Genomic DNA, 11,922 nt, shown 5'->3' with positions numbered 1-11,922 from the left:
AGCATCATGAAGTGTCTTTGTTAGTGGTGGAGCAGGGAAGAGGCGGAGCAGGCAGCCTATTTTGCACATGGGAAACTGGCTTACTGACTGAAACTCACATCATTCCCTTCCAGAGTACATTGATACAAGTGATGAATCGAAAGAATGACTTTCTTCCTCTAGCTTTGTGTTTAGCTTCTCATGGTCTCTTTCCATTCTTGTAGGAATGGCCCTGTTGCTGCAAGCACAGACAGGTAAGAAGGATATGGAACAGCTGTCAATTGCAGAGCTCGAGACTGTGTATCGTGTCTGGGAGAGTGTAAAAGGGGGCGACTACGTGGTCTTGTCCACATTTTGTTCCTTTTAAATTTTGTATGTTTTGTTGGAAGGTGGCCTGGAGTTTAGGCTGGAGTAGGGGGGGAGGGGGGTGGGGGAGGGGGGGGGGGATTGGGATTCACTTTTTATGCAGGTAAATGTTTACACTTTTTGATGGTGAATCCCTAGAGCTAAATACACTTTTTCTCCGTTTTCTTTTTTAGCTTTTTGTAATTTTATACTAATTTGTTTACCATTTTACTGTGATGTTGTTTTACTGTCGGGGGTCTTGTGAGGGGTTGAAACCCATTTACATCGCACACGAACTTCAATATACTATCAGTTTCAAAGTCACTTCCTCTTTGCACTCTTCGACCCAGTGCAACTTCCTCTTTATGTTATATGTCCCAGTGCCACCTCCTCTTTACACTCTTTGTCCCAGTGTTACATCCTCTTTACACTCTTTGTCCCAGTACCCCTTCCTCTTTCTTGATACTATTTGTTCCAGTTTTACATCTTCTTTACACTTTTTTTCCCCGTGCCACATCGTCTTTATCCATTTCCTCTTTACCCTACTGGTCCCAGTTTCACTTCCAAATTACAATGCATGTCCCAGTGCCACACCCTCTTTACACTATTTGTCGAGTATCACATCCTCCTCACACTTTCTGTCCCACTGCTGAATCGTCATTACTCTGTGAGCGCTGGTGCTACATTCTCTTTACAGTGTGTCCCGGTACAACATCCTTTTTACACTGTGTCCCTATACCATATCCTCTTTACACTGTGTGTCCTTGTGCCACATCCTCTTTACACTGTGTCCTGATGCCAAATCCTGTTTACCCTAGTTGTCCCAGTTCTCCTTCCTTTTTACACTACATGTCCCAGTGACAGACCCTCTTTACACTATTTGCCCAATTATCACATCCTCCTTACTCCTTCTATCCCACTGATGAATCGTCATTACACTGTGTGTCCTGGTGCCAAATCCTCTTTACACTATATCCCTGTACCACATACACTTTACACTGTGGGTTCTGGTGCCACATCCTCTTTACAGTGTGCCCTGGTGCCACATCCTACTTACACTAACATCTGAATCCGGCATTTTTAAAGCGCAAGCTACTCACCCCTAAGGGTGTCAAGGTGCTGGGGGACATCAGGAGATTAAGTGAGCTAATGCCCAGAGTCACATGGTGTTGAGCTGGGCTGCCTCCTTGAATCGAACCGTGAGCCGTGCACTCTGGAGTCAGCCACACTGTGTTTCTCTGAGCCACGTCTTCTTTACACTGTGTGTCCCTGTGCCACATTCTCTTTACCACTAGTGTAACAAAACTTGAGGGGGCCCCCTCGGGACTCAATCATGAGCTCTCCGGACAGAATACTGTGCTGAGGACACCCCCTGGAGCTTGGGGCCCCCCCGTACAGCGGAGGCTGCACAGACCTGTGTTACGCCACTGCTCTTTACACTGTGTGCACCAGTGCCACATACTCTTTACACTGAGTCCCGGGACCACATCCTCTTTACACTGTGTGCCACATCCTCTTTACACTGTGTCCCAGTCCCACATCCTCTTCACACTGGGTGTCCCGGTGCCACATCCTATTTACACAGTGTGTCCCACATCCTTTTTACACTGTGTCCCGGTACCACATCCTCTACACTGTGTGCCACATCCTCTTGGGGCCGATTATGATTGCGGAATTTCCGCATCCTCGGGGCCGGCGGAAGCCACCGCCGGCCCAGAGGATGCGGAAAAACCGCAGCGGACCCACCAAAGACCCACCGCCACATTAGGATGGCTGGTGATTCCTGGTTTCCGTCCGCAGCTTTTCCGCCGCGGTTGGCTTACAACCGCGGCAGAAACGCTCTAATATGGTGGCGGTGTCTCTCAGACACCGTCCACCATATTAGGATGGGCTTCCAAAGATGCTTTTCCGCGGCGGGTTTTCCGCCGAGGAAAAGCATGTGTATCTTCACTGCTGGGGCCCGTTGCGGGCCCCCTAGGTGAAGGGGGGTGGGGGGTGCACATGGGGGGTACCTATGGTACCCCCCTGCATTTGTATACAGAAATCGGCAGGCACCGCGCGGTGCCTGCCGCTTTCTGCATACAAATGCATTGTATGCATTTTTAACATTGCGGCTTGAAGCTGCACCTGCCGCAATGTTAAAGATATAGGATGTGACCGCCAACCTGGCGGTCACATCCTAATCAGCACAGAGGGAACGCCGCTGCCCATGCGGACGTTCCCTCATACTCTGGGGTCGCGGACGGACTCAAGTCCGTCCGAGATCCTAATGACCCCCTGTGTCCCGTATCACATCCTCTTTACACTGTGTCCCAGTCCCACATCCTCTTTGCACTGTATCCCGGTACCACATCCTCTTCACACTGTGTGTACCGGTGCCACATCCTATTTACACTCTGTGTCCACATCCTTTTTAGACTATCTGTTACAGTGCCACATCCTTTTAAACTATCTGTCCACATGTCTCATCCATCACAATGTATTTCCCAGGACCACATTCTGTTTATATGCTTTGCCAAATACCATCTTCTTAACATGTCTGTCCCAGTAACCCACCCACTTCAAAGTAGCCATTCATGTAACACATCCTTTACCGTGGGGAGCTGCTTCTCTATTATTAGATCCCTTCGTGAGGTTCTTCCCTATCTGCCAGCTCAAGCTCGAGCACTGGTAGTACGAAGTACCATTCTAAGCAGGCTGGCTTATTGTAATGCCTTGCTGCTGGAGTCTCCAAGATATTTGATTGAGAGACTCCATAGGATTCAAACGATAGCAGCTAAGCTAGCCCTGCGAAGGCCAAGGCAATCATCTGCCTCCCTGGCCTTGTCGGAACTGCACTGGCTTCCTATACTGCAAATAGTTCATTTTAAGTCCCTTTGCATAGTATTCAAGGCTCTGCATGGGTCTGGACCTAAACCAATGCAGAATACATTTTACTGGCATGCTCCTGCGAGGAACCTTCGCTCCTCCTCCACCAGGATGGTGAAGGTACCCAGATTTCAAAAAATAAAATCAGGAGGTAGGGCTTACAGCACCTCTGCTGCACAGCAATGGAATATTCTTCCATTTGAGTTGAGACAGCTGGAAGATCTGTTTCTGTTTAAGTAGAGACTGAAGACATGGCTCTACCCTAGGGCATAACTCTACTAAAGTGGTGAGACCCCCGTAACATGAGCCCAGTTTGGCACACATATGTTAGCTCCAGGTTGCTCGTAGGGTGACAGTGCACTCTATAAGTGCTGAAATAATAATAATAATTTACACTTTCTGTTCTGGTGACAAATGTTCTTTACAATGTCTGCCTCAGTGGTACAACCACTGTGCATTGTTTATGTAGATGCCAGACCTTGTTTACACTACAGGTCTGTGCGCCACATCCGATTTACACTATCAATCCCAGGGCAGCATACTCTTTATACTACCTGCCCTAGTAACACATCGTCTTTACATTGTCTTTAAAACATCTTTTTACACCATCTGTGTTGCGCATGCTCTTTACAATCTCTGTTTGTGTTCCACAACATCTTTACACATGTGTTCAGGTGCCCATCCTCCTTACACTTTCTGCCCTGGTGATCTATCATGTTTACACTTTCTGCCCCATTGCCACATACTCTTTACTCTTCCTGTCTTAGTGCCACATTCTCCTCACACTATCAGGTTCAGTTATATTCTTTCGTTTACACAGTATGCCCGTGTCCTCATCACAATTGCTGTCCACTTATCACAAAAGCCCCACTGTTCTGGTTCAGACGGACAGATTTTCTCATACAGACAGGTCTTCAGACGTTCTATCTACCACAAGCCCCTCACGCTGCCTGGCTAAGTGCCCAATTATCCTGTCATTGCCTGTCCTAGTGCCCGAGGATCCTCACAAGGCTTCTCCATTTGTTACATTTTGTTTACACTGCCTTTCTATGTAGTGTGTTCCATCCTGCCTGTTCATGAGTCCCACAGCTCATATTGGAGCCCTGAATTGGTAAAACACTTTTATTTTTTTTAAATGAACCCTCTATAAAAATTGTGTTATCTATTCTATTGTCTCTCGAATCACGTAGCAGTGAAGGATTTGGCCCATGCATACCAAGGGCCGTGTTTAGAATTTGGTGAAGGGGTACTCTATTGTGACCGATAACTTGTTCACCTTATTACAAGTGCATTATATCTCAATGCATTTGTTATAAGGGGGAAGGGATATCCGTTATGGAAAGCAGATAACCTAATCTCTTAACTTCTGAAGGAAAGATAGGGCAACCTGTCTTTTAAAGCTTTACATTCTCAGATGGGGTAGTAAAAATTGTTTTGTAAAAACATGGTAAAATTTACAAAAAAGGTGAAATGTAACAGAGACTGGCTTGAGACTATCACAGGGAAAAATGTAGATTTCACACATGTTGCCCTAATGGGAAACAGATGTTCAGAGCAGAGAGCAGTGTTTCCTCTCACAGCTTGACCCAATCAGAGTTGGAGGATAGACAAGCAGAGAGACTCTTAAAACTACAACTGGCTACCCGTGCCCCAAAGGAAAAGAAAATGGCACTGGCCAGAGAAGAAACTACTAATGACCCATGAGATGAGCCAGCAACACCTGGACCTGGAACCAAAGAGAGTCTCTGAATCCGGTAATGATGATCGCAAGGACACTCAAGTGCCTAGGAGAGGTAAAAGGCTCCACATCTTCAAAGCCCTAGTGCCTAGCTTTGTGGTGGTATGTGAAATAGACAAAAGTTTGAGGCATATGAGATGGCATAGTGCATGCACAGAATCCCAGAGGAGCACTGGGGGGCCATCCTGTGGAAGCATTTGCCCACTCCAGGATAAAAGAGAGAAGTTTCCCAAAAGGCCCTAGAAGAGTATGGAGGGAAAGGATTCCCATAAACCTTCTGAGTGCAAGGAGGGAGGCTCTGAAAGGTGAAAGTTCAGGGTGCCCTTTTCCCCGTTCAGTTCTTATGACAGTTACCGGTCGAGGCACAAATATCCCAAGAAACCATTCACAGTCTGGCACTCTACAGTGGTGGCTAATGTAGCCTTGGCGGGAGATTGCTCCTGGAGGAGAGGATAGAGCATGTCCTTGTGCCCCTTAGGTGGGAGGTGGATCCAGAAGGTAAGCTGGTGGTCTCTAAGGCTGGTAGTGATCACTTTCATCAAATCACAGTGAAGAGGAGTCTCTTTCAATGCTCTGAGGGATATCTGTGCCTGACATGCCATGGTGGTGGAAAAGCTGGTTTCCCCAGAGCAGTACCTGCCAGGGCAGTTATGTAGGGCAACCCAGGCCTATGCTCTATGGGCCTAGGATCCCTGGAATGGGAGGGGGACAGCTGCTCAGAGGAGGGGCCTTCACAATCCCCAGGAGCCCACGGACATGCATCTTTGACAATGAACCTCCACTGGTGAGAAAAGAGCTGGGTGAGGCGGCTGCAACGAGCGCCATACCCCTCAGATTTCTGGGGGTACTGTTGCCCAAAAGGGAGTACGGAGGCCCAGATGGAGAGTAAGGGGTAGGATGTGGAAGCAGTCTACAATGGGAGGACTAGTAGGTCAGGGTGACCTGCTCTAAGAGATGAGTACCCCATGATTGACCCTGGCGAGGCCACATCAGACCTGGACTGTCACAGAGACAGAATACAAGAGAACCTTCCCCAGACAGACACCACCTTGTTGGCCATGGTGGTACTATCCATATCTTCTCACACTTTCGCTCTATATTCACAAAGGTTGTTACAATGTATGATTTTGTAATTGTCCATGCATTCCCAGCTCCTACACTGTCTGCCCATGTGCTCAAAGCCCCTCACACTATCTGCCCTTGTGCTCAAAGCCCCTCACACTATCTGCCCTGGTCCTCAAAGCCCCTCACACTATCAGCCAATGTGCTCAAAGCCCCTCACACTATCTGCCCATGTGCTCAAAGCCCCTCATGCTGTCTGCCCGACGTGCAAATAAGGTGTAAGGGTTTAGCCACTAGCCCCTTGGTCTAGCAAACCTGGGGTTTAATACCAGAATAGGGATTTGACAAAAATGTGTATTTCTATCCATATACATTTATCTCCCTATGCCTCAAATTTAAAATGGTGCGTAACGTAGTACCAGCAAAAGGCCACCAAATAACATAATAATATAACTGACTTTGCCAGTCACATGTACATTGCAGTAATCTGGTTTTAAATGGACTTCACAAACAAACTACTGTTCTGTTTTTGGCATCTGCGATGGAGGATTCTCCAGATAAAATTAGAATGCTCACTAGAAAGAGCTGCAATACTCTTAGGAGCTAGGTCTGAGCTGTGGGTTATAAACTGTGACATCGAGGAATCGCGGATTACAGCATGAGGGTATTCTTCTGCTTTCTCAAGAACAAAACTGAAGTTAATCATTATAACCAACTCTGCTCTTCCCTTCCAGTTTTGGGTGCCTACAAACTGGTCTGCTACTACTCAAACCAGGCCTGGAGGCGATCTCAACCCGCCAGTTGGAGGCCGAGTGAAGTGGACCCCTGCATCTGCACACATCTGGTCTACGCTTTTGCCACCATCAGTGAAAACAAGATCACAACTAAGGATGAGTCTGAGGACAATCTCTATAAGATGTTCAACAGCGTCAAGGAGCGGTCAGTATCTGTGTGGTAGCATTGAAAGCCTCTGATTGACTGCTGTGTTTTGCCCGGCAGGAGGCTTTTTTAGAGGGGCGCGGATTCAAGGGATACAAGTTGAGCCATTGTTGCTACAGCTAACATAGTGCTATAGGCCATGGGGCCAGAAGAACTGTGTGCAAAAGAGCAGGTCTGGAGGTATCCCCGCCTCTATTTACTACTTAATAACTTTGCACCAGAGGATCATAGGGGCTAGATGCGACCTCCTTACGAAGGACTCCACATCCCCTGCTGGCCCATGCTCACTATTTACCCGGCCACAGATCCCAAAAATACCGGAAAACTGAGAACCAGAGCAGAAAGGTCTATTGATCACAGGACTTTTCATAAAAGCAGGTGGCTCTTACCCCTTTGTCTCTGTGTTCAAATATTTTATTAGGCTTTTGAGAATAGGTAACATACAAAAAAGAGCTCCGAAAAGGTACAAACATTAATCGAATACAATAATATGAATAATGATAAATATTCTAATTTTCTAAGTAAGAAATGCGTGATTATATTATAAAGTACCAACAAAACTGAATTATATCACTGTAAATAAGAAATAAAGAGAACAACATCAAACATTCATAAGTACAGATTACTGAGCTACGAAAGCTAAGAAGCCATGCTACACAAAGATATAACTAAACAATAGAAAATCATCAATTGGTTTCCAGAAATGCAAATAGTTCAGATTAATATTAATATTACCAGATAAAGTCAAATTAGCACACTTTCTTGTAAAAATAATCCAGGCCCATCATGCATAAACAGACGAAGAAGAAGATTATTTCCAATTAGCAGTAAATGACTTCACAGCAGCTGGCATTAAAAAATCAAAAAGTTTGTTATTCAGTAAAGACAGTTTAGTAGTGAGGGAAGAGGATTTGCAAATAATTAATTCATATGAAAAAGTATCTAATACATTCAATATACAAGAAAATCTTTGCCAAACTTTATCTCCAAACTTCTTGACAAAAGGACAAATAAATAACATATGTTTTAATGATCCAACATATAAAGAACAATTCCTGCAATGAGAAGAAGTTAAAAGTTTGGCATTTTATAGTTTTAGAGGGGTCCGTAAACAATTAAAAAGTATATAGGAGTTAGTTTGGTATAAAGTTACAGGCAAGCAACCTGAAATAGAATTCAACCAAATCTTCCTCCATGAGTCCAAAGGAAAGGACATCTGTAATTTTGCATTCCAAAAGGTAGCAAGAAAATTGATATTATCTCCATTAGAAATATTTAACTTTTGATATAGTAACTATATGGGGAGAGGGCGTGATTGTCTGGAGAAACACTTCTAAATCCGAATAAACAGTGAAAGGAAAGTCTTTCGGGAAGGAATCGAGAATAGAGTTACAAAGAAATTAATATTTAACAATATCTGATCGTAGCAAATGAAATCTTTGTTATAAATCATCAAACTTATAAAGGCATTATTATGATAAATATCTTTAAAGTACAAAATGCCTCCTTTCATCCAATAATTCCAAAAATGTGTATGACAAACTAATTTTACTGATGGGTTACACCAAAGAGATAAACTCAATGTATTGGGAATAGAACATTGAAAAATAGAATCTAAATCACGTAAAAACAAACTAGTAGATTTCAATATGACTGATTTCTTTGAAAAAAACAGAAGAATTTGATATTGTAAGCAAAGCAGCTAGAGGAAAAGGTGATACTGAATTCTGCTCAACACGTAGCCATGCCGGTGAGTTATTATGCTCCAAATTTTGGAACCATAAAATACTTTGCTTTAAAATAAAGGCTTCATGGTATTTTAGATAATTTGGTAATCCAAACCCTCTATTGAGGTTAGACCGTTTAAATTTTTTGTAACTTAGCCATGGCTTTTTATTATTCAAAATAAAATTAGGCAAAACTTTGTCTATATCTTTATAATGTTTGAGAGGAAGTTGAACAGGAATCATTAAAACAAATAAAGCAATATAGGAGCCAAAATCGTATTCTACCTCATCAAGATAAACACAAAGAGGACCATTTGTGAATTTTGACCTTAATATATGTACAAGTAGACTCAAAATTGAGAAACAAAGTTTGTTTAACGTTTTTGGCAAATAATATACCCAAGTATTTAAGTTTATCTTTTTGCCAAACAATCTCTTTATTAGTTAGCATATCATGTGAACAATGAACATTTAACCAAAAAAATTCTGTCTTATTAGTGTTAAGTTTATAGCCTCAAATAGTAGAAAAAAACACCATAAGCTGATATTTTAATAGCAACATTGTTTATTTGAAGGCCTTCAATTTCAGAGCAATTTATAATAGCAGTTAACAAGGGTTCAATTGCAATAAGAAAATGCAATGGAGATAATGGGCAATCTTGCCTGGTTCCTCTAAAAAGGTACAAATTTTGTGAAAGTCTATCATTATTAAAAAGATTAGCCGAAGGACTATATTTGAGTGCTGAAATCATTTGGATAAATAAGGAGCCAAAATTGAATGCATATAAGGAGCGAAAAAAGGTATTGCCAAAGCCTTCTCCTCATTTAATACTAAAACTCCAGCAGGAAAAGAAAATAATAATCCAGTTTCAATTGCTTGAAATATTAGTCTAATATTATTTGATGAAAGTCTCTTTTTCATAAATCCAGACTGATATATATGGATAATAGAAGAAATTATACAAGTTAACCTAGATGCAAGGATTTTAGCATACAGTTTACAGTCTTGATTTATTAAAGAAATAGGACAGTAATTGGTAACCAATGAATGATCTTTATCTGGTTTCAGTAGGACAATAATCAGAGCTTTTCCGTTAATGACCCAGATATAGACCCAGTATCACCTAAATGTGAAAATAAAGAAAGCAGATATGATGAGAGGTGAGATGAAGTTTTTTTTATTCTGCAGGAACACAATCCAGACCTGGAGATTTCTTTAACTTAAGTGATTTAATAGCTGAAAGTATTTCCTCCCTTGTAATTGGAAGTTCCAATTTATTTCAATCAGTTTGTGGTATTTTAGGTAACCCACAACCTTCCAAAAATGTGTCTATAAGAGCTGTGTCTGATGAAGGTGGTTTATTGTATAAATCTGAATAATAATTAATGAATTCTTTAATAATTTCATCATGGGATAAAGCAATCGAGCTATTTGGGGAATGAATAGCATTAATTTGATTTTTGTCATTTTTAATACGGAGGTAATTAGCTAACATCCTGCCAGACCTTTTTGCGCTAAAACTAAATTTAGCTTTATTATTAAAATATGTACTCCAGCTCTATTACTTACAATAGAATTCAATTCATAACAAAGTTTCTGTAATTTTTCTTTATATAAGAGTTTATTAGAAGTAATATATAGACTTTCGTATTTAGCTATCTGCTTTCCTAATTCGTCAATTTTCTTGTTAAATATTTTATTTTCATGTGCCATAATGGAAATAAACTCACCTCTAATATATGCTTTAAATGCGTCCCAACGATTAATAATAGATGTGGAACCATCATCATTAAATAAAAAACTCTTTAATAGCTAATAAAAGTCTAGATCTATTATTTTCATTAAGAACAATATTGGTATTCATACGCCAACGATTATGACTATCCTGTTTGGATTCATTACATAAAATACACTAGATTAAAGCATGGTCAGAAATATCTATTGTCTGAATGTCTGGAGTAGAAATTGAGGACATTTAATTATGAAAAATAAAAAAATAATCCAACATAGAATAAGAGTCATGAGGTTTAGAGAAAAAAGTAAATTGTTTGTCAGTAGGATTATGTAGATACCAAATATCAACCATTTCGGTATTCTTGAAAAATGCTGTAAGTGTGAAAAATGCCTTTGGAGGCCGAAATTTAGCTTGAGGTATTCTATCCAGTAAAGGGTCAGAAATAAGATTAAAATCACTTCCAATAATCAGAAAAACATTACTCAAATGTAAAACCTCTGATGTAAATCTTAACCAAAACTCTGGGTCATCATTCGTAGAACCATATACATTAATGAGGTGGAAAACCTTATTGTCAATTTTTATCTGAGCTGTAATAAAACGACCTTCAGAATCAGTATTCTTATGCAAAATTTGAACATGCAATTTTTTTGCAGAAATATTTGCTACCCCAATGTTCCTATTGAGAGCCGGAGATAAAATAACAATCCCAACCCATTTCTTATTCATATAAAATAGAACTTTATCATCTACATGAGTTTCCTGAATTAAACAAATATCTGCTTTATACCTCACTAAATAATCTAAAACTTTAGTATGTAAAACAGGGTGCTTTACACTTCTAACATTGAATGAAACAATTTTAATACCATTACCATTTCACATTTTGTAAAAAGAAAAAATGTAGGGAGGAAAATAGATAATCAAGAAAAATTAGAAAAAGAATAGTAGCTCCAGAATTGATATATAAAAGACACCAACAGACACCAAAAATAATAACCAAACAACATAGAAACACATTTAGAACTTTTGAATTTTTATCTGAGCTATAATAAAACGACCTTCAGAATCAGTATGCTTATGCAAAATTTTAACGTTTAATTTTTTTGCAAAAAGAATTGCTACCCCATTGTTCCTATTGAGAGCCGGAGATAAAATAACAATCCGAACCCATTTCTTATTCATATAAGATAGAACTTTATCATCCTCATGAGTTTCCTGAATTAAACAAATATCTGCTTCATACCTCACTAATAATCTAAAACTTTAGTATGTAAAACAGGGTGCCTTAAGCTTCTAACATCGAATGAAACAATTTTAATACCATTACCTCTTGACATTTTGTAAAAAGAAAAAATGTAGTGAGGAAAATAGATAATCAAGATAAATTAGAAAAAGAATAGTAGCTCCAAAATTTATATATAAAAGACACAAAAGACACCAACAGACACCAAAAATAATAACCAAACAACATAGAAACACATTTAGAACTTTTGAATCGTGTCACCCATTTCAAGAGAAAGCCACT

The 11,922-nt window shown here is 40.6% G+C and overlaps 1 protein-coding gene across 1 annotated transcript in view; it reads left to right on the top strand.

The window, feature by feature from the left end:
* The first annotated feature begins 205 nt into the window (after positions 1 to 205).
* LOC147712853 (acidic mammalian chitinase-like) overlaps positions 206 to 11,922 on the top strand; it is a 136,504-nt gene continuing 124,787 nt past the window's right edge. The window contains exons 1-2 of the mRNA XM_086920388.1: positions 206 to 233; positions 6,727 to 6,931. Of these exons, the coding sequence (XP_086776514.1) occupies positions 206 to 233; positions 6,727 to 6,931 (233 nt within the window). The remainder of the gene's footprint in view (positions 234 to 6,726; positions 6,932 to 11,922) is intronic.

This window comes from Lissotriton vulgaris, chromosome 5 (genome assembly GCF_964263255.1).
Source record: "Lissotriton vulgaris chromosome 5, aLisVul1.2, whole genome shotgun sequence".
Classification (NCBI taxonomy): domain Eukaryota; kingdom Metazoa; phylum Chordata; class Amphibia; order Caudata; family Salamandridae; genus Lissotriton; species Lissotriton vulgaris.
The sequence above is the reverse complement of the archived record's forward strand: the minus strand, read 5'-3'. Positions and strand labels throughout refer to the sequence as shown.